Source organism: Lethenteron reissneri, chromosome 56 (genome assembly GCF_015708825.2).
Source record: "Lethenteron reissneri isolate LAM-NWPU_2019-01 chromosome 56, ASM1570882v1, whole genome shotgun sequence".
NCBI lineage: Eukaryota > Metazoa > Chordata > Hyperoartia > Petromyzontiformes > Petromyzontidae > Lethenteron > Lethenteron reissneri.
The window spans coordinates 3,474,158-3,500,563 of record NC_083834.1 but is presented as its reverse complement, the minus strand read 5'-3'; the positions used below and the strand labels follow the sequence as shown (position 1 = coordinate 3,500,563).

Below are 26,406 nucleotides of genomic sequence, written 5' to 3'. Positions count from 1 at the left end.
GCAGGCATCAGGGTCAGGATCGAACCCACGACCTCCTGTATACCAGGCGAGGTAGTCAACATCTCCTAGTCACCGTGATGATGATGAGAGAGACACGCAAACTCCAAATATACAGCAGCAGGCATCAGGGTCAGGATCGAACCCACGATCTCCTGTATACCAGGCGAGGTAGTTAACATATCTCCACTAATTATAATTGTCATCATCATCATCATTAAGCTTGTTAATTTTTACAAAAATCATCATCCTCAATCAGGAAAGCCTCACCTATTGTCAAAACTGTTTCACAGGAGGTTCTTAAGTACTACTGTGTGCCAGTTACGTACCCTGGGTACTCGAATATATTGTTGTGTACTGTGTGTACTGCTGTGTGTGCTGAGTGTACTGTGCCCCACGGTGCGAGCTGTTTGTCTTGGTGTAATGTGCACGTAGTGTGTTGCGTGTGCTGCGTGTGTGTGTGTGCTGCAATTGTGAGCTGCACTTGTGCTGCGCTTGTGAGCTGCCTGCGTGAATGCGTGTTGCATGTGTGCTGCGTGTGCTGCATGCGTGCTGCATGTGTACGTGTGGGTGCTGCGTGTGCTGCGCATGTGCTGGGCATGTGCTGGGCATGTGCTGCGTGTGTGCGTTCTGCGTGTGTGCGTTCTGCGTGTGGGCGTTCTGCGTGTGTGCGTTCTGCGTGTGTGCTGCGTGTGTGTGTGCTGTGTGTGTGCTGCGTGTGTGCGTTCTGCGTGTGTGCGTTCTGCGTGTGTGCGTTCTGCGTGTGTGCGTGCTGCGTGTGTGTGTGCTGTGTGTGTGCGTGTTGCGTGTGTGCATGCTGCGTGTGTGTGTGTGTTGCGTGTGTGCGTGCTGCGTGTGTGTGTGCTGTGTGTGTGCGTGTTGCGTGTGTGCGTGCTGCGTGTGTGTGTGCTGTGTGTGTGCGTGTGTGCGTGCTGCGTGTGTGTGCTGTGTCTGTGCGTGTTGCGTGTGTGCATGCTGCGTGCTACGTGTGTGCGTGCTACGTGTGTGTGTGTACATGCTGCATGTGCTACGTGCTACGCGAGCACTCACGGTTTGCTCTGATTGGTGCGACGCTCGCGTGGGTCGCGGTAAACCTCCTGGGAGCCGATGACGCCGGGCGTCCCGCCGGGCCGGTACGTGTTCATGCCTGCAGACGCACACCGCCGGTAACAAAGCCACGCCACTAACCGCTAGCAACACACCACCACTACTAACCACACCCCACCACTGCTAACCACACACCACCACTGCTAGCCACACACAACCACTGCTAACCACACACCACCACTACTAACCACACACCACCACTGCTAGCCACACACCACCACTGCTAGCCACACTCCACCACTGCTAACCACACACCACCACCGCTAACCACACTCCACCACTACTAACCACACCCCACCACTACTAACCACACACCACCACTACTAACCACACACCACCACTGCTAACCACACTCCACCACTACTAACCACACCCCACCACTACTAACCACATACCACCACCGCTAACCACACACACTGCCAGTGATACAACCATGCCACCAACCACTAACCATACAAACAACTGGTAAAAGCCCACACCACTTACCGCATACACAAACACTACACACACCTGTTGACACACCCATACTAAACACATCCACGCTACAACACTTACCACACAAACACTATGCACACCTGTTAATGCACCCACGCCCACACTACACACACAGAAAGACAAAGATCCCCCGTATAACCTTAACACACTGTTGGGGCAAGTGCTGTTAGCGAGTAGCAGCACCTATGAAGGCCGGCTTGGCACACGATTGGGTGGGTGGCCAGCACCACACCTGACCTCCTTTGTCTCCCCAGTAGCGATGTTTACACGCCGCACCAGGTACTCATTAGAGGCTGAGTCGACCTAGGGGAGGGCCCAGGACGGTTTAGATAATCGTCATTGGTGTTGGCCGTGAGCGGGAATCAACCTTGGGTTGCCGGGTTCATAGCGCAGCGTGCTAACCTACCACGCCACACACACACACCCGTTAACACCCACACCACACACACACCCTCGTTAACACCCACACTACACACACACACCCGTTAACACCCACCCTACACACAGCCACAACTTCCGCTAGCTCACAAAAGCTCTACACACAATTCAAGACGTCACCGTGGACAAATTTGTCGGTGAAACCACCGCCACCTCATCGCCACCACCACTTCCGCTCGCTCGCTCGCCCGCCCACTCGCCATTCAAAATGCCAATTCTAGATGTGAAGCTTTCGTGACTGCAAGGATTCATACTCTTAGGTTTTTTTTCGGTAAAGTCACGTAGGTAAAAAATAGAATTAAAATTTATAAAAGTAAAATAAAAAATCATGACGTTTCGGAGGCAACACAAGCTTCCGTCTTCAGGTGGAACTGTCACAGCACGATTGCTGTATCAAGTAAAGATACAGCAATTCTTACTTGATACAGCAATCGTGCTGTGACGGTTCCACCTGAAGACGGAAGCTTGTGTTGCCTCCGAAACATCGTGATTTTTTATTTTACTTTTATTAATTTAATTTTTTACCTACGTGACTTTACCGAAAACATCTAAGAGTACAAAATGCCAATGTCGAGGGTTTGCTGGCCAAGAAAGGGAGTGAGTGCAGTTTTTCTCTTCCTCCTCATCTGTGCAATGAGCAGTCTACAGTGGGTTTACTCCATATATAGGCCATAGTTTGGGTTGCTCACTCACCCACCCACTTGCTCGCCCACACCCACCCACTCGCTCATCCAGACCCACCGACCCACTCGCTCGCTCATCCAGACGCCCACCCACCCACTCACCGAATCATCCAGACCCATCCACCCCCTTACCTAACCACCCAGACCCACCCACCCACTCATCAATATCCACCCACTCACGCACCCAGACCCACTCCACTCACGCACCCAGACCCACTCACTCACGCACCCAGACCCACTCACTCACGCACCCAGACCCACCCACTCACGCACCCAGACCCACTCACTCACGCACCCAGACCCACTCACTCACGCACCCAGACCCACTTCACTCACCCAGACCCACTCACTCACCTCGCTCACCCAGACCCACTCACTCACGCACCCAGACCCACCCACTCACCCACCCAGACCCACTCACTCACGCACCCAGACCCACCCACTCACCCACCCAGACCCACTCACTCACGCACCCAGACCCACTCACTCACACACCCAGACCCACCCACTCACCCACCCAGACCCACTCACTCACCCACCCAGACCCACTCACTCACGCACCCAGACCCACCCACTCACTCACCCAGACCCACTCACTCACCCAGACCCACTCACTCACCCAGACCCACTCACTCACCTCGCTCACCCAGACCCACCCACTCCCCCACCCAGACCCACGCTCTGACCTCACCCACCCAGACCCACTCACTCACTCCCCCACCCAGACCCACTCACCCACCCAGACCCACTCACTCACCTCACCCACCCAGACCCACCCACCCACTCACTCACCCAGACCCACTCACGCACCCAAACCCACGCTCTGACCTCACCCACCCAGACCCACTCACTCACTCACCTTGCTCACCCAGACCCACTCACTCACCCACCCAGACCCACTCACTCACCCACCCAGACCCACTTATTCGCTCACCCAGACCCACTTATTCGCTCACCCAGACCCACTCACTCACGCACCCAGACCCACTCACTCACCCAGACCCACTCACTCACCTCGCTCACCCAGACCCACCCACTCCCCCACCCAGACCCACGCTCTGACCTCACCCACCCAGACCCACTCACTCACTCCCCCACCCAGACCCACTCACCCACCCAGACCCACTCACTCACCTCACCCACCCAGACCCACCCACCCACTCACTCACCCAGACCCACTCACGCACCCAAACCCACGCTCTGACCTCACCCACCCAGACCCACTCACCCACCCAGACCCACTCACCCACCCAGACCCACTCACTCACTCACCCACCCAGACCCACTCACTCACCCAGACCCACTCACCAACACCGCAGGTCACCTCACTTCTTTCTGCTTCTTCCCTCGCACCGCTCCACTTTGCAATTCCCTCCTCTCATCATCATCACCGTCACCATCACCATCATCGTCTCCTCCCCCACCCCAACCCCAATCTCTCGCGATAACAACCTCGCTCAGTTCACGTCACGCGTTACACACTCTTACCACCTCTCACGCAACTTTGCTAATGTGCGCTGTGCTGTTGCCGCCCCGCCTGGGCGACGCATGCTCCTTCGGCGGTCGTGAATTTCAAAGAAGCAAAACCATTCCGGTGCGCGGCGCGGCAGACGGGACGGGCGCACAGACGGGACAGGACTCACGGTGACGGACGGACACTCGCAACCAGGACGGCACAAAGGCAGCAGCGGGTGGCCACGGTGTCGGAGGTCACGGCGCGCGGTGTCGGAGGTCACGGCGTGCGACCGTTTCTCGCGATAGCCGTTGAAATGCGTAAATTTAATTTTGCAATTTTAAAAAAAACTTTTTTTCCCCTCCCTCCTCCTGTGATTTGCTTTTGCTGTGCATGTAGCAGGAAGGCAGATTGGTTTATTTATGAAGTTATAATCCAAGTTCAAATTGTTCGGCACAAGGCAGCCAAAGCGCCTTAAAACCTTTCCAATGTTTGTAGAATGCCGACAACGCTGGTCAATTAATGCGAACAAAACATCGCCGTGGATTCGCCGTTACATTAATTAACTCGCAAATAAATGTAGCAAATCACGAATTTCACGAAGAGCAGACATTTATTTACAATGATCCATAAGAGGTCTCTTTTTTACTCAACTTTAACTACTTGAGTTTTTAAACTCAGCAATATTCCATCGGAGGGAGGGAGAATAAAACGGAAATCGGGGGGCGACCCGCCGTGCATCTCACATCGTTGGGGTCGTGGGGGTCGCGGGGGTCACGGGGGTCGCGGGTCGTCGTGGCGACCATAAACCTACAGCGAGCAGTGATTAGCTATTTCCGCACGCACGGTGGGGGGGGAGGGGAGGGAGGTTGCACCGATGAGTCCCAGAACAACTAGAATCCCTCTCCGCAGCACCTACGCATTTGCACATTTCAGGAAGACAAACACCCCCCGTATAGCCTCAACAGACAAGTGCTGTTAGCGAGTAGCACTGACCAAGGCCGGCACGGCACACGAGGGGGTGGGTGGCCAGCACCACGCCTGAGCTCCTTTGTCTCCCCGGTGGCGATGTTTACACACCGCACCAGGTACTCATTTGAGGCCGAGTCGACCTAGGGGGAGGCCCCGGACCGGTTCAGATAATCGTCACCGGTGTTGGTGGTGGCCGTGAGCGGGAATCGAACTCGGGGGTCGGCGGGTTCGCAGCGCAGCGCGCTGACCGCTACGCTACCATTTCACCGCCGTTGCAATCAACGGACTTTCGCAACTTCACCCGCCGCGGTGGCGAGATCAAATCCTGGCCGACAACCCGGCCCCCCATCGTCCCTCCGGGGGGGTGGGGGGGGTCAGAGTAAAAATTTAACCGGCTTCCTTGGAGAGACCAGCCCCCCGCAACCCACCCACCCCGCCCTCCGCCCCGACGTAGCGAAATGTGGAATGTTCAAACACCACCGGCGGCTCCGTGCTGGGACGTGCACAGGAGCTGTGCCCCGATGAATCAGAATCTTTGTTTTGACTGCAGGAGAAATCCGATGAGCCACGAAGCTCTTTTTTGCACAGATGTCCCGCTATGGGCATGGGCGGTGGCGAGCCATGGAATCAAAGCTCAATTGGGGGAATAAATCTGAGCGACCCCTTTCGCTGCGTGGAGTTATTCCCGCGTTTAGTCAACGCCACACGCAGGCCGGCCGGTAAACATCCGACATCGGGCTAATTATCCGGGGACCCGTCGGTGCACGACTTATTAGGATTGGCTTAGTGACAATCTAGAACAGTCGCAGCGAGCGCGCACACGTTCATACACACACACACACGGCGCAACGAAATCAAGGGCAGATACAAATAAAAAGTAAATCAAACACGGACACGTAAATAAAGTAAGCGAATCGTCCACGTCGATGATCTTGCTGGCTCGAACCAACGTCGGTTGACCAGGTCGTCACGTCGGATTGGGGAAGAGGCGACGACGGATTGGCAGGGAGGGAGGCAGGGAGGGAGCGAGCGAGGGAGCGAGGCAGGGAGGGAGGGAGCGAGCGAGGGAGCGAGGGAGGGAGGGAGGGAGGGAGCGAGCGAGCGAGGGAGGGATGCGAGTCTGGAAAGCCGGGTCAACTCACGAGCCCCTGGTCGGTCGCGCGACCAAAATCTGCTCTGGAAATCGTCGCGCTAATTTAAAAAATGTGCCACCCAGCGACACACTTGTCGACGTCTGGGCGAGCAGCTGAGCGACAAGGAGTTTAGCATCACAACGGCCAAATCCGAGTCGCGCAAATCTGCCGCGCGAACGAGCGTCTCCGCTGCAAGTTAACGGGTCATAATCTTAGTTCTTTCGGTAAAGTCACTCAGGTAAAAAATGAAATTAAAAAGAATAAATAAATTATTATTATTGTGTTTTATTTATCTACGTGACTTTACCGAAAGAACTGAGATCATGAATCCTTGCAGTCACGAAAGCTTCAAATCTAGAGTTAACGGGTCGTGGCAACCGCCGCTCCCGACTCGATTGCCGAGACGTTGAGTTGCGTACGAATCCACGGGTTGCGCAACCGATTGCGAAGAGGCGTAGACTCCGGCTTCAGGGAAACGCCCCCGAGGGACGGGGGTAGAGGGGGGGGGGATCGCGACGTTTGTGATGGCAGGCGGTCACAGCTCGCATGCACGAGGCGGCTGGGTGCTTTCATCGGTAAGAATAACAATTTAGAACATTTGGATCTTTGTCTTTTATCGCGCGAGGCATCCTCTCTCAGCATGCAGAACTTCATTTCAGAGAAGGGGGCAAGATGCTGTGATGTGGCTTAACCCAATTAACCAATTTGTGGGTATTTACACCATTGGAATCGACACCTTTTTTTTACAAGGAGTCATGTTTGCATTGACCACAACACCTGCATTCCGACTGCATCCGCGAAATAACGGGGGTGCGGTACAGACACGGGAAAGTTGCGAACAACGGCGGAGACACCCAGCTGCCTCGCGACGGGAGAGTGGAAGCAGATGAGTTGAGGAAAGCTGATGAGTTAATCGGTCGCAGACACGGGGGGTTGCAGATGATCCGACAAAGCAATTTAATCCATCAAGCAAGCCACAAGCAAGCCGCAAGCAAGCCACAAGCAAGCCGCAAGCAAGCCACAAGCAAGCGAGACAGACAGACAGACACACAATCACAGACAAGCAAGGCGTGTCCTTGCATAGAACACACACACACACAGAAGCGGGGTACAGACACGGACACACAGACTAGAGTCACACGTACAGACAGGCTCGCACACAGACACACGTACAAGCCACTAGCACACACAAGACACTCACACACAGTGCCTCACTGCTCACACACACACACAAAGAATAAGAGCCCCCGTGTAGCCTTAAAAGACTGTTGGGGCAAGTGCTGTTAACGAGCACCTATGAAGGCCGGCACGGCACACAAGGGGGTGGGTGGCCAGCACCAAGCCCAGCCGCCTTTGTCTCCCTAATGGTGATGTTTATACACCGCACCAGGTACTCATTTGAGGCTGAGTCGACCTAGCGAAGGTCCAGGACCAGTTCAAATAATCGTCACTTGTGCTGGCAGTGAGCAGGACGAATTGAACTCGGGTTGCCGGGTTCGTAGCGCAGCGAGCTAGTGAACTAAACCGCTACACCACCCACACACACGCGCACACCGACTCACACACACACGCGCACACTGACTCACACACACACGCGTACACCAACTCACACACACACGCGCACACCGACTCACCCACACACACGCGCACACCGACTCACACACACACACACACCAACTCACACACACACCGAATCACACACACGCGTACACCGACTCACCCACACACACGCGCACACCGACTCGCACACACACACACACCAACTCACACACACACGCGCACACCGACTCACACACACACACACACCAACTCACACACACACACACCAACTCACACACACACCGAATCACACACACACGCGCACACTGACTCACACACACACGCGCACACCGACTCACACTCTGACAAGCCATACTCGCAAAAACAAGCCAAGTCACAACCCACGAACAGACAGCAACAACAACTGCCGTTGACAGACAACAACCCCCAGGGGCCATGCACGCACGCACGCACGCTCTCATTCAAGCCACTCGCTCGCTCGCACAGAGAGCCACGCGCACAGCCAAGGTGCGGCCTTTCACCTTGCGAGTTTCCAGGCGAAGCATAGGTGAGCAGCAGCGAGGCCGGCGTGCCGCGGAGCTGCTGGGCCGCCGCGGCGCCGACAGCGCCGCGGCCGACGCGCGCCAGGTCGGCCATGCTGCTGGAAGCCGCCACCGACGGCGCCTGCCTGCCCAGGCCGGCCGCCCCCCCCGCGGCCGACGAGAGCGCAAAGCCGTCCGACACGGGGCGCGGCGGCCGGGCGAGCGGCGGTCGGCGCGTCGTCACGGCGCCGCCGCCGCCGCCCGGCTGCTGCTGCTGCCAGCGCAGGGGGGCGGCCGCCGCCGCCGCCGCGGGGTTAGTGCGAGCGTCTCTCGTCTTTGCAGAGTCCTCCTCCTCCTCGCCGTCACCGCACCGCACCAGCATGGCTCTGTGCACGACGTCGCCGCCTCCGCCGATGCCGCCGATGCCTCCGCCGATGCCGCCGCCGATGCCCGTTCCGCCTCCGCCGCGAGGCTTACTCTGCTGGGACGGCGCCGGCGGAGACGCGGCGGCGGTGGTGGCGGCGTAGGCCGCCGTGGATGTCCCGTCGTCGCCGCCGCCGCCGTTGTTGTTGCCGGGACCCAGCAGGCGGCGCTCCTCCTCGTCCAGCGCGCGCCGCCGCTCCGACTCCATGTGAGCGTAGTAGTCGTCGTCGCGGCGCCGCTGGTGGTGAATGTCGCCGCCGCCACCGGCGGAGGGAGAGACGCGACCGCGTCAGGGACTAGTGCCGTGCCAACGGGCCGATAGCGGCGAAACTGGCGTTGTGCTTCCGACGACGGCCGGGAAGGGCGCGAGGCCGTTGGCGAGGAGAGTGCGTTACGCTGACGAGCGACAATTCTGGAGAAACTGGCACTATCCTTCTGATGAACGAGGGCACGAGGCTGGCGTTAGCGGGTCAGGCGCACGCGCTACACCGACGATCCCGCTGACGATCAACGAGGGCGAGGCCAGCGTTAATGAGAGCTCCGCCATGCTGGCGACGTGCTCATGATAATGATTGGTGGTGAGCATTGAGGGTAAAATACACGGACCCTACGTGCCCACCTGCATTTTTACTTTGCGTCATTTCATCGTCAAACTCTGGACCGCCGGTTTCAACGTTCGCTCTGGCGGCTTTGCTTCAGCCAATGTTGGTGAGCAGCCGCACGTGATTTTTGTATCGGAGACGGATCCTAGTTTCGGTGCCAACAACACACAGCGCCGGCATCGAGCCCACTGAAGCTAGGCACACCTTCCCAGAAGGCCGCGTGGCCAATAGGATGTGGAAATATTTTTTTCACGATGCAGACACAATGTTGTCACCCGTATATTTATCCTCGCCGGCTTTCAACAGTATCGTTGCTGTATGCATGGTGAACTTCTGTGAGTGGGTGAGTAACTGTGTGAGTGACTGTGTGAGTGGGTGAGTGACTGTGTGAGTGGGTGAGTGACTGTGTGAGTGGGTGAGTGACTGTGTGAGTGGGTGAGTGACTGTGTGAGTGGGTGAGTGACTGTGTGAGTGGGTGAGTGACTGTGTGAGTGGGTGAGTGACTATGTGAGTGGGTGAGTGACTGTGAGTGGGTGAGTGACTGTGTGAGTGGGTGAGTGACTGTGTGAGTGGGTGAGTGACTGTGTGAGTGGGTGAGTGACTGTGTGAGTGGGTGAGTGACTGTGTGAGTGGGTGAGTGACTGTGTGAGTGGGTGAGTGTGTGAGTGGGTGAGTGACTGTGTGAGTGGGTGAGTGACTGTGTGAGTGGGTGAGTGACTGTGTGAGTGGGTGAGTGACTGTGTGAGTGGGTGAGTGACTGTGTGAGTGGGTGAGTGACTGTGTGAGTGGGTGAGTGACTGTGTGAGTGGGTGAGTGACTATGTGAGTGGGTGAGTGACTGTGTGAGTGGCTGAGTGACTGTGTGAGTGGGTGAGTGACTGTGTGAGTGGGTGAGTGACTGTGTGAGTGGGTGAGTGACTATGTGAGTGGGTGAGAGACTGTGTGAGTGGCTGAGTGACTGTGTGAGTGGGTGAGTGACTGTGTGAGTGGGTGAGTGACTATGTGAGTGGGTGAGTGACTGTGTGAGTGGGTGAGTGACTGTGTGCGTGGGTGAGTGACTATGTGAGTGGGTGGGTGACTGTCTTCAGGTGGAACCGTCACAGCACGATAGCTGTATCAAGTGATACAGCAATCATGCTGTGACGGTTCCATCTGAAGACGGAAGCTTGTGTTGCCTCCAAAACGTCGTGATTTTTATTTTACTTTTATTCATTACATTTTTTTACCTACGTGACTTTACCGAAAAAACCTAAGACTATGCTAAATGGGCATGTTGTGTGCACGTGACAAACCTCGCTAATTGGCCGTTGTCGGGTGTTGGCGGGTTTAACGACACATTTAAATTTAGGCGGCTGGCCCGTACCACGCCGGGTTCACCCGGCAGGAGACCTCCAGCCTCTCACCTGCTCCTCCACCTTGCGCGTCCGCTCCTCCGCTTCTCGCTGCTGCCGCGTCCGCTCCTCCGCTTCCCGCTGCTGCCGCGTCCGCTCCTCTGCTTCCCGCTGCTGCTTCGCCCGTTCGTCTGCTTCCCTCTGTCGAGCTCGCTCCTCGGCTTCTCGCTGCTGCCTCGCTCGCTCCTCCGCTTCTCGCTGCTGCCTCGCCCGCTCCTCCGCGTCTCGCTGCTGCCTCGCCCGCTCCTCCGCTTCTCGCTGCTGCCTCGCTCGCTCCTCCGCGTCTCGCTGCTGCCTCGCTCGCTCCTCCGCTTCTCGCTGCTGCCTCGCTCGCTCCTCCGCTTCTCGCTGCTGCCTTGCCCGCTCATCCGCTTCCCTCTGCTGCCGCGCACGCTCCTCCGCCTGCTGCTGATGCTTCCGGCGCTCCTCGTCCTGGAGCTAACGCGCAGGCGGGGAGCGCGAGGGGCGGGAGAGATCAGCGGCTTTTCAACGCGTAATACACGCGCACGCACGCACACGCACGCGCGTACGTAAACGCACACATACGTCCACGCGCACACACGTTCACACGCATACACGCACGCAGGCAGCCGTACCATCCACACGAGTAGATTTATTTTTAGTAATATGCTTACCTTTCCTATACTTTGAACTCCTATCGTGTTTGTGTGTTGTGCGTGACCCCCGCCCGCCCCCCGTGCCCGTACTGGACATCTGTGGCAAAACCCGACCCTCACGGCTCATTGGATTCCCCCCGGGCGAGATGAACATTACGATTCTCCGGCTAAAGACTCTGCACTCTCGCGCGGTAACAAAACAAACAAAGATCTAAACATGAATGAAATTTCAGCGCAAAGCTGCGTCGCTGTTGGGGGGACTTTGCCGGTTTCGATTTCCGTCCGACTCCGCCCCACCGTGCCTTGCGCGCCACGCGATCGCGTACGCAACGCTCTGCACGTACGTTGAAATTATTTCTAACCGTACGTAGCCAACCCGCGCTAATCGGAGGTGTGCAGGCAGTTGGGGGGTGGGTGGGAAGGACAACAAAACTAAAACACGAGTTTCCAATCAAGGTGACGATACCAAAATACATAGCTCCCAGTGGCTTCCTTAACATCGGAAGAGCGTTCCAGACGGCCGCAGAAGCGCTAAAGGGCTCTCCTCACAGCATTGTCCGGACCACCGGCTCAAGAGCGAAACGTTTGTGTGTGTGCGCGATGGTGCGTAGTGGTGGTGGAGTCGTCGCACCAATCGGGTGCACGGATGGAAGATGGCGCGGGGGGGGGCGGTGTGGGGGAAGGGGGGGTATAAAGGATGCCGCATTCACAAATTAAAACCTCGCCGATGGATTCGAAGAGCAAACCGGTGAAAGCAAACGGCAAACAAAACAAAACCAAACGGCAAAACGAGAGAGCGAGAGGAGGCGGGAGAGCGGTGGCGGCGGCATGGCTCACGGTGGCTCCGCCAGCGACAGGCGGCACACGGGCGGAACAGAAGGCACAACAGCCCGAGCCGGTGCAACGGCACCGGACAAAGGTGAACCGCACAGCAAATAAATACGAAGCACGCACACACGCGGGAGGGCATACACACACACACGCACACACACACACACGCGGGAGGGCATACACACACACACGCACACACACACATACGCAGGAGGGCATACACACACATGCACACGCACACAGGAGGGCATACACACACACACAGGAGGGCATACACACACACAGGAGGGCATACACACACACAGGAGGGCATACACACGCACGCACGCACGCACGCACGAGGGCATACACGCACACACGCACGCAGGAGGGCATACGCGCACACACACAGGAGGGCATACACACACACACACAGGAGGGCACACACACACGCACACAGGAGGGCACACACACACGCACACACACAGGAGGGCACACACACACACGCAGGAGGGCACACACACACACGCAGGAGGGCACACACACACGCACACAGGAGGGCATACACACACACACACAGGAGGGCACACACACACGCACACAGAAGGGCACACACACACACACACAGGAGGGCACACACACACACACACGCAGGAGGGCACACACACACGCACACAGGAGGGCATACACACACACACAGGAGGGCACACACACACGCACACAGGAGGGCACACACACACACAGGAGGGCATACACACACACACACACAGGAGGGCATACACACAAGCACACACACGCAGGAGGGCATACACACATACACACACACACACTCAGGAGGGCATACACACACACACAGGAGGGCATACACACACACACAGGAGGGCATACACACACACAGGAGGGCATACACACACAAACGCACGAGGTCACACACTCACGGCATACACACGCGCACGCACAAACAAGGGCACAACACACGCACGCACAAGGGCACACACGCGCACGCACAAGGGCACACACAGACATGAGGGCATACACACATCCTGGAGGGTATACTCACAAGCACGGGGGCATACACACACACACAAGGGCATACACACATAAGCACATGCAGGCACTGACACGCACGAGGACACATACACACACGCACAAGGAGACATACACACAGACATGCAGGAGAGTATACTCACATGCAAGAGGGCATACACACACACACACACGTGTGCGCACAGACAACCACGAGTGCATACACACACACACGCACACACACACACACACGCACGCACACGCATGCACACACACGCACAAACACGCACGCACACGCACACACACGCACGCACGCACACGCAAAGCGGCTTCTCCCGGGACTAAGGCAACAAGCGTCCGTCTCACCCCGACACGCACCGGGCAGCGTGTGCATCTCCCCCACGGCTATTCGTTATACTTCTCTTCATTGACCACCCCCCCCGCCCGCTTATCTGTTGTGGAGCGACACGTGTGATTGTGTCCGCCGCCGCCGCTGCCATCTGGTGGCCAAATTTGCAAACTACATTTATTGCTTCTAGATTTGAAGCTTTCGTGACTGCAAGGATTCATATTCTTAGGTTTTTTCGGTAAAGACACGTAGGTAAAAAATTTAAATTAATAAAAGTAAAATAAAACAAAATATGAATAAAAAGTGTGCCGTTCCTGGCCCTTCCCCCCTCAACCATTATATATACGGGGTAGTATTTCTTGTGGTCTCTCATTTACTTGATACAGCTGTCGTGGCTGTGACGGTTCCACTGGAAGACGGAGGCTTGTGTTGCTTCCGAAACGCCGTGATTTTTTTATTTTGTTTTATTTTACTTTTATTAATTTAAATTTTTTACCTACGTGACTTTACCGAAAAAAACCTAAGAATAAATTTATTGCGCCAGGGATAACAATGGGCCCAATTCAGATCTTTACAAAAATATTTGTTAAGTACCAAATTGTTTTTTTAAACCGACCCAAGTTTTTCCTCCAATTAATGTGACAACGACGACAACGGGCCCAATTCAGATTGAAAGGCTGATGCACGTTTGAAGTAAATATATAAACCCCAACAGAAATCGTTACTGAGTTTGAGGGCCTGAGGATTACATCCTCGGCAGGGCCAATTCATCATAAACATCGTCACCACCACCACCACCACCCGGGGAGATTGGTGGAATGGGTGCCCTGATCTGTGCTGGGACCATCCTTCACATGGTAGTCGAGTCCAAAAGGTGGCGGCTGCTGCTCCTGATTGCTGCTTCTGTCAGGTGGAAGCGAGTCGATTGGCGACGGGATGGAACCAAAGTCGAGAATTGTGGGGAACTTCCATCGCCCAACCACGGTGAGAGAAAAACGCAAACTCCAATTGTACAGGCGTCAGAATCGAACCCACGACCTCCTGTATACTAGGCGAGGTAGTTAACATCTCGCAAACGTGGCGAGACCAGCTGCACGTCGACAGGTCTCCTCCAGACCTCCAGGAGATGAGGTGACCCACCAGAACTCCTGGAGGTTGCATTCCTACAACTTCTGCAGCCGAGGGTGTCACTGGACCTCCTCAAGACGAGATCTCCCCGGTCTAAGAGGCCGTAGTGGAACATTGCCAACGTCGCAGGCGGCCGGAGCGAATTTAAAGGATCGCGACGTCGTCCCACGCTCCTGCCGATGCTGCTGCCGCCGCCCTCGCGAGTGTGAGAGGAGCGTCGGAGAGGCAAACAAATAAAGAGCAAAACGACCAGGGCCGCGACGATGGGGGAACATCGTGGAGGAGGCCGATGGGGGATGGGGATGGTGGCCGCGTTGGTGACGGTGGCTGGGAAACGAAGAAAGAGCAGGGGGGAGGCTGGGAGAGGCATGCGGAGAGACAAAGACGGAGAGAGGGGTGGGAGAGCGGCGGCGGCGTCGTCACACATACCAAGTGCAAGACCGAGAGAGTCGGGAAGGCCTGCGCAGGGGGAGGGGTCAAGGATGCTCCCGGCCAGGAAAGAGAAACAGACCCCGACGGTCAAAGCGCTCGGTTAGGTGGAGGAGACACAACGACAACGCGACGGTGGCAACAACAATGCAACGACAACACAACGAACACAGCGAACACAACGACAACAACGACAACAACGACAACAACAACAATCTTCTTGGTTCTTTCGGTATAGTCACGTAGAAGGAAAATAATAAAATAATAAAAAGAAAATATAATAAATTAATTCTCACGACGTTTCGGCCACAACGCAAGCATCCGTCTTCAGGTGACGGCTGCTTGCGTTGTGGCCGAAACGTCGTGAGAATTATTTTATCGTGTTTAATTTTTATCATCTTATTATTTTCCTTCTACGTGACTTTACCGAAAGAACCAAGAAGATGAATCCCTGCAGTCACGAAAGCTTTAAATCGAAACAACGACAATGCGACAGTAACACGACGGCTGATCCACGCTCGCGCCGATGGACTACAATACCCCACCCCCCCCCCCCCCCAACCGCGCCCCCCCCCCCCCGATTCCACCGGCACAACCGAGCCGAGCCAGCACGGTACGGGTGGTTTTTCCACTGCCTGTTTGCTGAGCCAAGCCAGAAGCAAGCGGCGCAAGGCTGATGGACTCACATGAAGGCCCCAGGAGCTATGCCACTTTCAAATCGAGGATCGAAAACTCGTTTTCTTTAGAACTGCCTCATGCGTTTAGTTTGTTGTCTCTCCCGCGCACCGCCGCTTAGCGCGGTTGGCGACGTGCGGCGCGAAACAGAGGTCGCAAACGGGTTTGGATTCCTTACCCGTACCCATACCGGACCGCACCAGGGTCGCAAACGGGTACCCGTACCTGGCCGTACCCGTACCCTACCCGTACCCGGCTGGGTACAGGTAGGGTACGGGTATCGGGTACCTGATTGCGACCTCTGGGATGAAGCCATGTTGCAGACACGGGTGGGGGTTGATTCTAGGAACTTGAATTGTGAGAAGAGACAAGACGTTGGGAAATGAGTGACAAACAGTTACTCACCAGTGAAACACGGTCTACCCGTACCCGGGTACGGGTAGCCGGGTATCGAGTAGGGTACGGGTATCGGGTACCCGGTTGCGACCTCTGGCGCGAAAGAAGTTCAACGTACACGTACGTACAAAGGGGGCGGCTGAATCTGGCCCGGGGGGCCAAGCAAGGGCCAGGGGTTTCGGGGGCCGATGACGCCGTGAGGAGGCGGCGTCACCTGACCAGTGGGGTGGGGAGGGGTGGAAAGACAAGCAGCCTGGGGCCCGTCCTGACCCGCGGCGGCCCCTGGCTTGGTACGGCCCCGGCACGGCTCAGATGTGCCAGTGGAAAAGAAGCAAGAGCTTTGCCATTACGACCTGCGTCCAGGTTTGGAAGGCGATTCACTTTCCTTTCCCGTTCCGAGGGCTACGGGGTGGCTAGGAGACGTTAACTACCTCGCCTGGTATACAGGAGGTCGTGGGTTCGATCCCGACCCTGACAATGCCTGCTGCTGTATATTTGGAGTTTGTGTGTCTCTCTCTCTCTCATCATCATCATCATCATCACGGTGGCTAGGAGATGTTAACTACCTCGCCTGGTATACAGGAGGTCACCGACACGCACCGACAGGCATAGTGAAGTATGGTCACACAATCCTGACGACTGACAAGGCGTGGGAGGCCTCCAATCCAGCAGCGGGCTGACGACAGGGCTGTCAAATAATTGCTGTCATTACTATTATTATCCATTGTCAAGGAGGCGTGAATGCTACCCTCATTATTATATAATTTGTTTTTTGCGATTGTTTACCAAACGAAAGCTTTACCGAGTCTCATGACACTTGATCAAGAGGGTGCTGCGACTTTACATCGGGATGTTGAGCTATGAATGCCATGAGATTTTGGCCCTCCGTGTGTGTGGAGGAAGAGCAGGAGGGGAAGGAAACCGGAAGAACCCGGAGGAAACCGAGCCATGGGGAGAGACACACGCAGCTTATAATTATACAGCAGGCGTCAGGGTCGGGATGGAACCCACGACCTCCTGTATACCAGGCGAGGTAGTTAACATCTCCTAGCCACCGTGATGATGAGAGAGAGAGACACGCAAACTCCAAATATACAGCAGCAGGCGTCAGGGTCGGGATGGAACTCACGACCTCCTGCATACCAGGCGAGGTAGTTAACATCTCCGAGCCACCGCGGAGCACAGAGCAAAGTGCCATTTACGTTCCTGACCGCCGCCACTGCACATCTGTGTAAAAAGAGCACCACAGCTAATCTCCAGGATAAAAAAGATTCTGACTCCGACACGGAGGGGGGGGGTGGAGAGACTCAGCGCTGCCATCACCAGGACGAGCCTCTCAAACCCCAAGCCTACAAACACAGCACCTGGGTCTCGATGTAAAGCTTTCGTGACTGCAGGGATTCATCTTCTTGGTTCTTTCGGTAAAGTCACGTAGAAGGGAAATAATAAAATAATAAAAATTAAACATAATAAAATAATTCTCACGACGTTTCGGCCACAACGCAAGCAGCCGTCCTCAGGTGAAGAACAGGTCTGTCGGAAAGCAAATTCCGTTGTCAAGGCGCTCTTCCCCCTCCAACCCAGCTTAAATAAACACTGGCAAGCTTGGTAGTGCCCATTCAGACGCTGTCTTTCCGACAGACCTGTTCTTCACCTGAGGACGGCTGCTTGCGTTGTGGCCGAAACGTCGTGAGAATTATTTTATAGTTTTATTTTTATTATTTTATTATTTCCCTTCTACGTGACTTTACCGAAAGAACCACGCAGAAGCACCTGGGTCATCGCAGGCAGTCCTCCCACATCCTGCCTCCCCACCGAAGGCAGGAAACCCCCTACAAGCCACGCCCACCAGGGTGACGAGGTGGCCGGCGGTGCCGGAGACGCGCCACCGTGCCACGCAACACCACCTCCCGTCCAGCGGCACACGTGGGGTGAGACTTCCCCATCCCCGCCCCCCTCGCTCCCAAACTATTTCCACATTTTCCGACGAGGCACGCCACCCGAGCGAGATTGCTGAATGGGGAGAGCGGAGAGAGAGAGAGACAGGGCAAGGGATCTACCTGCAACACGTGCGTCTCCTCCTCATGCCTTTGCTGCTGCTGCTGGTGGAAGTCTCCCGTCTGCTGGTGTTGCCACGGCAGAGGCTTTTCCTGCGTTCGCGCGAGAGACGGCCGGGCCCAATGGCGTTAACACCCCGGGCGAAGAAAATAATTTTAAAAAAATTAACCCGTAAAAACTAAGTTTTTCACTATAAATCCTTTATATGCGTGTTCAATGGGCCACAACCCAGCCCACATTGGTCTTTGAAACTGGCGGCTAGAGTCCTCTCGTCCTCTGGCTTGAGATGGCTGCCACCTATGGGTCAGATGATTGTCTGCCACCATTAAGCAATTGGTAATTAAATATTAAAAAAATTTTCCTGAAAGGTGTAAAATTTTGGAAAAATAATTTTCACGAAAATAAATTGTCATGCACAACGAGTCTGTGTGCAAAATGTCAGCTCGATTGGATCACGGGAAGTGGGTTAAAAAACGACCGAAAGATTTGCACGGTCGTAAGCGCGCAAGCAAGTGAACTTAATATAAAGGATTTAAAAAAACGCTCGTTCGTAACGTTGGCGAGCGATCAAGCGCTGCCACGCAAACCTCCTCGCTCATACTACGACAGGCGTCTCCTCTCGCTCTCATTACACTATGGAACACGATTCTTGTCCCGGGGTAGTAAGTGTTATGTTTTAATTGCTTATGCCTAAAAAGAATAGAAAATATAGTGATAGGTTTTTACCCTTTCAACTGGTACAAAAACTGACACCGTTATACAAGGCATCATGTTTGCAATAACCACAACACAAGCTGTCAAAATGCAAACAAAAAGAAACAACTCTGATGATGATAATGATATGCACTGTCTTTGAAGTTGATTGGTCCACACCCGAGACAGCTTTTCTTAGAGAAAATGGCTATTATTCCCCACAAACTTTGCTTTTGTGACCAGGACTTTATGCGAAGGAATGACACAAATGCACACCGCGTTATCTCATTGAAAATAAGTACATTTCTAAACATAACTGTCCTGGTCACAAAAGCAAAGTTTGTGAGTTATAATAGCCAATTCTGTACTTTTGAGGCATAAGTAATCAGGAATTAACACTTACTACCCAGGAACAAAACATTTTTTTTGTTACACTTTTAATTATTTAAGAGGCACCATGGTAGCTAGGAGATGTTAACTCCCTCGCCTGGTATGCAGGTCAGGGGATCTTTCCGACCCCGATGCCTGCTGTATATTTGGAGTTCGCCTGTATCTCTCTCTCCCCGTGGTTGCGTGGATTTTTCTCCCGGTCCTCCGGTTTTCCCCTCCCCATTTAGAATCGACATCACGGGTTTAGAGTGTTTGGCTGCAATACATTTTCACGCGACGATAAGCCCACTTTGGTTGTGAGCTACATAGCTCAATGGGGCCAAAATGAAAATAGTCAACTTCAAGGACAGTGCATACATTATCAGAGTTATGTTTTTGTTTGCATTATGACCGCAGGTATTGTGGTCTATGCAAACATGACTCCTTGTAAAATAAGGTGCCAGTTTTGTTGCCAGATAGAAGGGTAAAAAAACTATTCTGAAAATAGTTAATTCGCTTAAATAGCATCACAGTTTCCGTGCGTGGGTCCGTAAAGACGCTGGTGTCTCCACGTCCGTGCGCGCGCGAGCGACGTTCACCTGCACCGACTGCTTCTGCCCTGCGGCCTGCGCCCCGATCCTAGTGCCTCCACCTCCCTCGTCGTCGTCCCTCTCTTCGTAGTCGTCGTCGTCGTCATCGTCGTCGTCGCCGCCCCGCCGGCGCAGCGACACCTCCTGCACGCGCCGCTGAAACTCGCGCTCCAGCAGCAGCTTGCGCAGCCGGTCGCTCTCCTCGGGCAGCAGCTGGTGCTGCGGCCGCGACTGCAGCGCCGCGATCTCCCGCTCCAGCATCTCCAGCTGCTGCTGCTGCCGCTGCTTCTCCTGGCGCTCGCGGGCGTCGCGCGCCCACGGCGACGGCGACAGCTGCGGGGAGCCGCTGGCGCTCTCCTCCTCGCCGGTGCCCGCGGGGGGGGGCACCAGGAAGTGCAGGTCGTGGCGCTCGATGGTGCGCGGCTGCGACTGGGGGCGCAGCTCCCTGAAGGAGGGGGAGGGGGACGGGGGGGGGGGGGCGAGTCGGCAATTGACCGAGCGTGGCGCCAGGCAGCAACGTTGATAGAACCAGCGGCGTGGAGCACTGGCGCCATTGGTAGTTGCACTAACAGCATGGACAGCGGCACTAGCAGCAACGTTGATAGAGCCGGCAGGATGGGGGGGGCAGCATCGAGCGTGGCGCTAGGGGCATCGTTCCGTGCAAAAAACATCGAAAAAAGCCCCAAGATGCCGAGCGCCGCAGTCGCCCCGAGGTGGAGGAGGCGGTGGGGGGGGCGAGGTATCACCTGATGATCGTGTCTCCTTGCGACGGCACCGCCGGCCTTTCGTGCGGTCTCACCACCGACCCCGCGCCCGCGCCACCACCGCCACCGCCGCCGGGAGCAGCGGCCCCCGCCGCTTTCCTGCGCCGCTGTCGCTCGCGCTCCTCCTCCAGCCGCGCCTTCTCCGCCTCGTACCAGCGCAGCTGCTCCTCGCGCTTGCGCTCCGCCTCGGGCCCCGCGTCGCCGCCATAGCCGGGCGACGGCAGCGACGGCGACGAAAGCGACGACAGCGACGAGGACGTGCCCCCGCCGCTCATCCCGCCCATGCCGTGCAGGGCGGACGCCGGCGGCGGAGGCGGCGGTGGCGGCGGGAGGTCCCGCGACTCGGGGCCGTACCCCGGCGGGTACCGCGTCGGAGGGGGCGGCGGAGGGAGGCCGCCTCCTTGCTGGCCACCGCCGCCGCCGCCGCCACCGCTGACGACGGGCGTCTTCCAGCGGCCCGGCCCCGTCTTGGCGGAGGCGGCGCCGCCCACGGCGATGCCGTACTGCGGCGCGCGAGCCGACAGCGCCGACTGCTCGTGGCTGGAGGAGGATAGGAGCGAGGAGGGCGGCTGCTGGCGCTGCGCTTGCTGCTGCCCGTGGTGGTGGTGTGGCGGTGGCGGCGGCGGCCCCGCCGCACGGTAGGGGCGGTCTCGCCGCAGCTCCTCCTCGGAGTGCGCCGCTCTCTGCGCGACGGAGGGCGGGAGGAGGAGAGGTTACGGTGGACGCGTGTGGTGGTTGGGGTGGTGATGATGATGATGGTGGTCGTTGTGGTGATGATGGTGGTGGTGGTTGTTGTTGGAGGTGCTGCTGCTGAACCTGGAGCGTGCCACAAAATACCCAGCACCTGCCTGGGTATTGTGCTACCAAACACTCCACACCCTCTGCTCCTCCATTGCTGATGGAGCAGTTGCTGTGTGGAAGCTACCTGGGTCTGTCGCTCCGCACAAAGCTTTGGGTGTTCTTGGCCACAACCATGCCCTCCCGACTCTATGCTTGTGAAACGTGGACCCCCTCTAATGGAATATCTGCGCTGGTTAGAAACATTCAGGCTGGCATGCCTACGAACCACCCTGGGTTTAACCAGGCTGGATTGTGTGAGGAGCTCACAAATCCTTGATCTGGACACATTCCCATCAGTGGGCTCCTCCGGCAGGCAAGGCGGCCCTGGCTGGGTCATGTAGCCCGCATGCCCAGCCACCGCATGCCCAAGCAGATTCTGTCTGGCTGGGGAGCTAAACAGGCACGAAATGGGTTGAGTGGACTTGCCGGAGATTGGTACCAGCGGTGTCAAGATCGGCCTCTGTAGAGGAGGCTCGTGAAGGACGCTGCTTACTGGGCAGTCAGATGCAGTCGTCTTTCAGCAACGACGGAGGGCAGAGGGGTGACGCTCACAACAACGAGGGGAGCGCCGGCCGGCTACACTGCAGCAAGTTGGCACGTTAGCCAACCCACAGCACCTGGGTCTGTCCCGAGACCTCCTGCCAACGAGCCTTCGACACTTCACGTGGCCTCAAAGTGCACATGGCCTGGCACAGGTGCCGTGGTGACGTCACTGTCACTTAGTGGCGAATGGCGGGTGTTGGTGGTATTGGTGGTGGTTATGGTAATGATGGCAGGTGGCATTAGCGGTGCTGCTGGTGGTTGTGGTGATGGTGGTTCCCGCTCACGGCCAACACCAGTGACAATTATCTGAAAGAGTCCTGGGCCTCTCCAAGGTCGACTCAGCCTCAAATGAGTACCCGGTGTGGTGTGTAGTAAACATTGCCTCTGGGGAGACAAAGGCAGCCAGCAGTGGTGCTGGCCACCCACCCCCTCGTGTGCCATAGGTGCCACTCGCTAACAGCACTTGCTCCAACAGACTGAGATCAGCGATCTCAGCCTAACAAGCTCCGTGCCAACCTAGCCTGGCACACGAGCTGTGGTTACGTCACCGTGGCGGTGTTGGTATGCTGTTGTTGTTGTTGTTGCTGTTGTTGCTGCTGTATTTATGTTTGCTGAACTTCTTTCGCACCGTACATAGTCAACTGTGGTAATCGAAGGTGCGCGGGGGAAGGACAACAAAACTAAACACAAAAAGCAGTTCTAAAGAAATACATTTTCAATTTAGAGCCGAGAGGCTAACACCACTGGCAATGTTGACACACCCCGCACCAGGTACTCATTTGAGGCCGAGTTGACCTAGAGCAGGCCCAGGACTGGTTCAGATAATCCTCACACCTGCGGCTGCGGCTGCTACTGCTGCTGTTGCTGCTGCTGCTGCTGTTACTGCTGCTGTTGCTGCTGCTGCTACTGTTGCTGCTGCTGCTGCTGCTGCTACTGCTGCTGCTGCGGCTGCTGCTGCGGCTGCTGTTACTGCTGCTGCTGTTGCTGCTGCTAATGTTGCTGCTGCTGCTGCTGTTACTGCTACTACTACTGCTGCTACTGCTGCTGCTACTACTACTACTACTGCTGCTACTGCTGCTACTACTACTGCTGCTGCTGCTGCTGCTACTGCTGCTACTACTGCTGCTGCTACTACTGCTGCTGCTACTACTACTGCTGCTACTGCTGCTGCTACTACTGCTGCTACTGCTGCTGCTACTGCTGCTGCTACTACTGCTACTACTGCTGCTGCTGCTACTGCTGCTGCTGCTGCTGCTGCTATTGTTGCTGCTGCTACTACTGCTACTACTACTACTGCTGCTGCTGCTGCTGTTGCGTCTCACCTGCATGCCGGAGGCCGCCCAAGCGGGGGAGCTGTCTGCGGGCGGGGGTGGCAGCGTGCTGCACTCGCGTGCGTAGGTGGCTGTGGGCACCGGGTAGGCCTCGAGCGACGGCGGAGAGGGACTCTCCTGCACGGCGCACACGGCACACACGCACGACACGCATGACACACACGCACGACACGCATGACACACACACACGGCACGCACGACACGCACGACACACACAACACGCATGACACACACGCAAGGCACACACGCACGACACGCAACGGCACGGCACGCACGACACACACAACACACACAACACGCATGACACACACGCAAGGCACACACGCACGCACGCACGGCACACACACGACACGCAAGCACGGCACACACGCAAGGCACACAGACAACGGCACACATGGCAGGTAGGCGCGAGGTCAAATCTCGACACGGTTTATTGTAACCAGGTGAGAACTCGTGGGACCGGGGTAGGGGTGTTAGACTGAGTGCATGAGTGGGTGGATGGGTGGGGGAATGGGTGAGTGAGTGGGTCATTTTATCAAGTGGACGAGTGGGTAGGTGAGTGAGTGGGTCAGTGGATGGGTGGGTAGGTGGGTGGGTGAGTCAGTGGATGGGTGGGTAGGTGAGTGGGTGAGTCAGTGGATGGGTGGGTAGGTGGGTGGGTAGGTGGGTGGGTGGGTAGGTGGGTGGGTGGGTGAGTTAGTGGATGGGTGGGTAGGTGAGTGGGTGAGTCAGTGGATGGGTGGGTAGGTGGGTGGGTAGGTGGGTGGGTGGGTAGGTGGGTGGGTGGGTGAGTTAGTGGATGGGTGGGTAGGTGAGTGAGTGGGTCAGTGGATGGGTGGGTGAGTGGGTCAGTGGATGGGTGGGTAGGTGGGTGAGTGGATGGGTGGGTAGGTGGGTAGGTGAGCGAGTGGATGGGTGATGTGGTGATATGTGACGATGTGATGTGTGACAATGTGATGTGTGACGAGGTGGTCACCTCTGCCTTGAGGTTGCCGGTCGACACCGACTGGACCCTGGAGGCCGGAGCGCCCGGGTACACGGGGCGGAGACCCACGCTGTCGGGGGAGTCTGCGGGGGGCGGGGGGGGACAAGCGACGGACGAGTTCTAAGGAAGACGGAACCCTTCGTCAGTGACGACACTAAACTACAGATATTTTTTTATTTCAGAAGTGACCCGGCTATCACAAAGGACAGCTCAACCAAGTGGCTTATCAAACGTAGAGCAGTCGCCAAGCACTCCAAACGCGCTGCGATGTCGATTCTAAATGTGGAGGAAAAAACCGGGGGATCCGGAGAAAAAAATCCACGCCACCACCGTGGCAAGATCTCACCGCCGCAGACAGACGGGCAAACACGAGACCAACGGTGCAAAAACACGGTGGGGTCTCTGACCGCGACGGCGTGGACGCACGATCTCCCCGTGCACCACAGCGCGACCACGCACGCTCACTCACGCGCGACGTTGGGGGTAGAGCGGTGGTCTGCGCGGTTCTTCACGAGCCGGTCGTCGCCGTGAGAGACTGCGCCGCCCTGCTGCTCCTGCTGCTGCTGCTGCTGGTGGGCGTCGGTGTGGGTCTCCGCCGGCTCTTCCGGGCTGTCGGGACGCGCCGCGCCGCGGTACAACTCCAGCCCCTCGCTCTTGGGCCTCGCCTTGCCACCGGTGCGACGGTCCGTTCCTGCGACGCACGCACACGCACACACGTGTAGCCTTAACAGACTGTAGGGGCAAGTGCTGTTAGCGAGCACCAATTGAAGGCCATTCACGCACACACAAACATACGCGCATACACGCGCACACACACAAGCACAAAGATCCCCCGTATAGTCTTTAACAGACTGTTGAGGCAAGCGCTGTTAGTGAGTAGCACACAAACAAACAAAGATCCACCGTATAGCCCGAAAAGACTGTAGGGGCAAGCGCTGTTAGCGAGCACCTATGAAGGCCGGCACGGCACACGAAGGGGTGGCTGGCCAGCACCATGCCCGGCCTCCTTTGTCTCCCCAGTGGCGATGTTTTACACACCGCACCAGGTACTCACTTGAGGCCGAGTCAACCTAGGGGAGGCCCGGGACCGGTTCAAATAACCGTCAACGGTGTTGGCCGTGAGCGGGAATCGAACTCGGGACGTCCATGTACGCTATCAATTTAAAAAAAAATAAAAACATTATCCGTACCGAGGATCCCAGAATGCCATGCGGGAGGGCATGTGGCACAGTTTGGCGCCAGCTGTCGTAGAGCGCCGTCGTGTCGCTGCGGCTCACTGCAGCTGAGTACAATGTCTTCAAAACCAGCGGCGCTACGCCCCTCGAAATAAATTGAACCGCTTGGGCGTTCCGAGATTCGGGATCTTTGTCCTCCGTGTGTGCTCTCTGTGTGTGTGCTCTGTGTGTGTGTGTGTGCTCTGTGTGTGTGTGTGCTCTCTGTGTGTGTGTGCTCTGTGTGTGTGTGCTCTCTGTGTGTGTGTGCTCTCTGTGTGTGTGTGTGTGCTCTCTGTGTGTGTGTGCTCTCTGTGTGTGTGTGTGTGCTCTGTGTGTGTGTGCTCTCTGTGTGTGTGTGCTCTCTGTGTGTGTGTGCTCTCTGTGTGTGTGTGCTCTGTGTGTGTGTGTGTGTGCTCTCTGTGTGTGTGCTCTCTGTGTGTGTGTGTGCTCTGTGTGTGTGTGTGTGCTCTCTGTGTGTGTGTGTGCTCTGTGTGTGTGTGTGTGCTCTCTGTGTGTGTGTGCTCTCTGTGTGTGTGTGTGTGCTCTCTGTGTGTGTGTGTGTGCTCTCTGTGTGTGTGTGCTCTCTGTGTGTGTGTGTGTGCTCTCTGTGTGTGTGTGCTCTCTGTGTGTGTGTGCTCTCTGTGTGTGTGTGTGCTCTGTGTGTGTGTGCTCTCTGTGTGTGTGTGTGCTCTCTGTGTGTGTGTGTGTGCTCTGTGTGTGTGTGTGCTCTCTGTGTGTGTGTGTTGTGCTCTCTGTGTGTATGTGTGTGTGCTCTCTCTGTGTGTGTGTGCTCTCTGTGTGTGTGTGTGTGCTCT

At 56.4% G+C, this 26,406-nt stretch overlaps 1 protein-coding gene across 9 annotated transcripts in view; it reads right to left on the bottom strand.

The window, feature by feature from the left end:
• AFDN (afadin, adherens junction formation factor) overlaps positions 1-26,406 on the bottom strand; it is a 217,466-nt gene that overhangs the window by 8,674 nt on the left and 182,386 nt on the right. For 7 of the 9 annotated variants that reach the window (XM_061574668.1, XM_061574662.1, XM_061574667.1 and 4 more), the window contains 10 exons: positions 24,847-25,068; positions 24,369-24,460; positions 23,384-23,509; positions 20,661-21,361; positions 19,924-20,359; positions 18,265-18,354; positions 15,134-15,163; positions 10,787-11,212; positions 8,360-9,020; positions 1,048-1,144 (listed from right to left, as the gene is read on the bottom strand). In XM_061574668.1, coding sequence (XP_061430652.1) covers positions 1,048-1,144; positions 8,360-9,020; positions 10,787-11,212; positions 15,134-15,163; positions 18,265-18,354; positions 19,924-20,359; positions 20,661-21,361; positions 23,384-23,509; positions 24,369-24,460; positions 24,847-25,068 — 2,881 coding nt within the window. The remainder of the gene's footprint in view (positions 1-1,047; positions 1,145-8,359; positions 9,021-10,786; positions 11,213-15,133; positions 15,164-18,264; positions 18,355-19,923; positions 20,360-20,660; positions 21,362-23,383; positions 23,510-24,368; positions 24,461-24,846; positions 25,069-26,406) is intronic. The other 2 variants (XM_061574669.1, XM_061574665.1) reach the window with 2 other exon arrangements.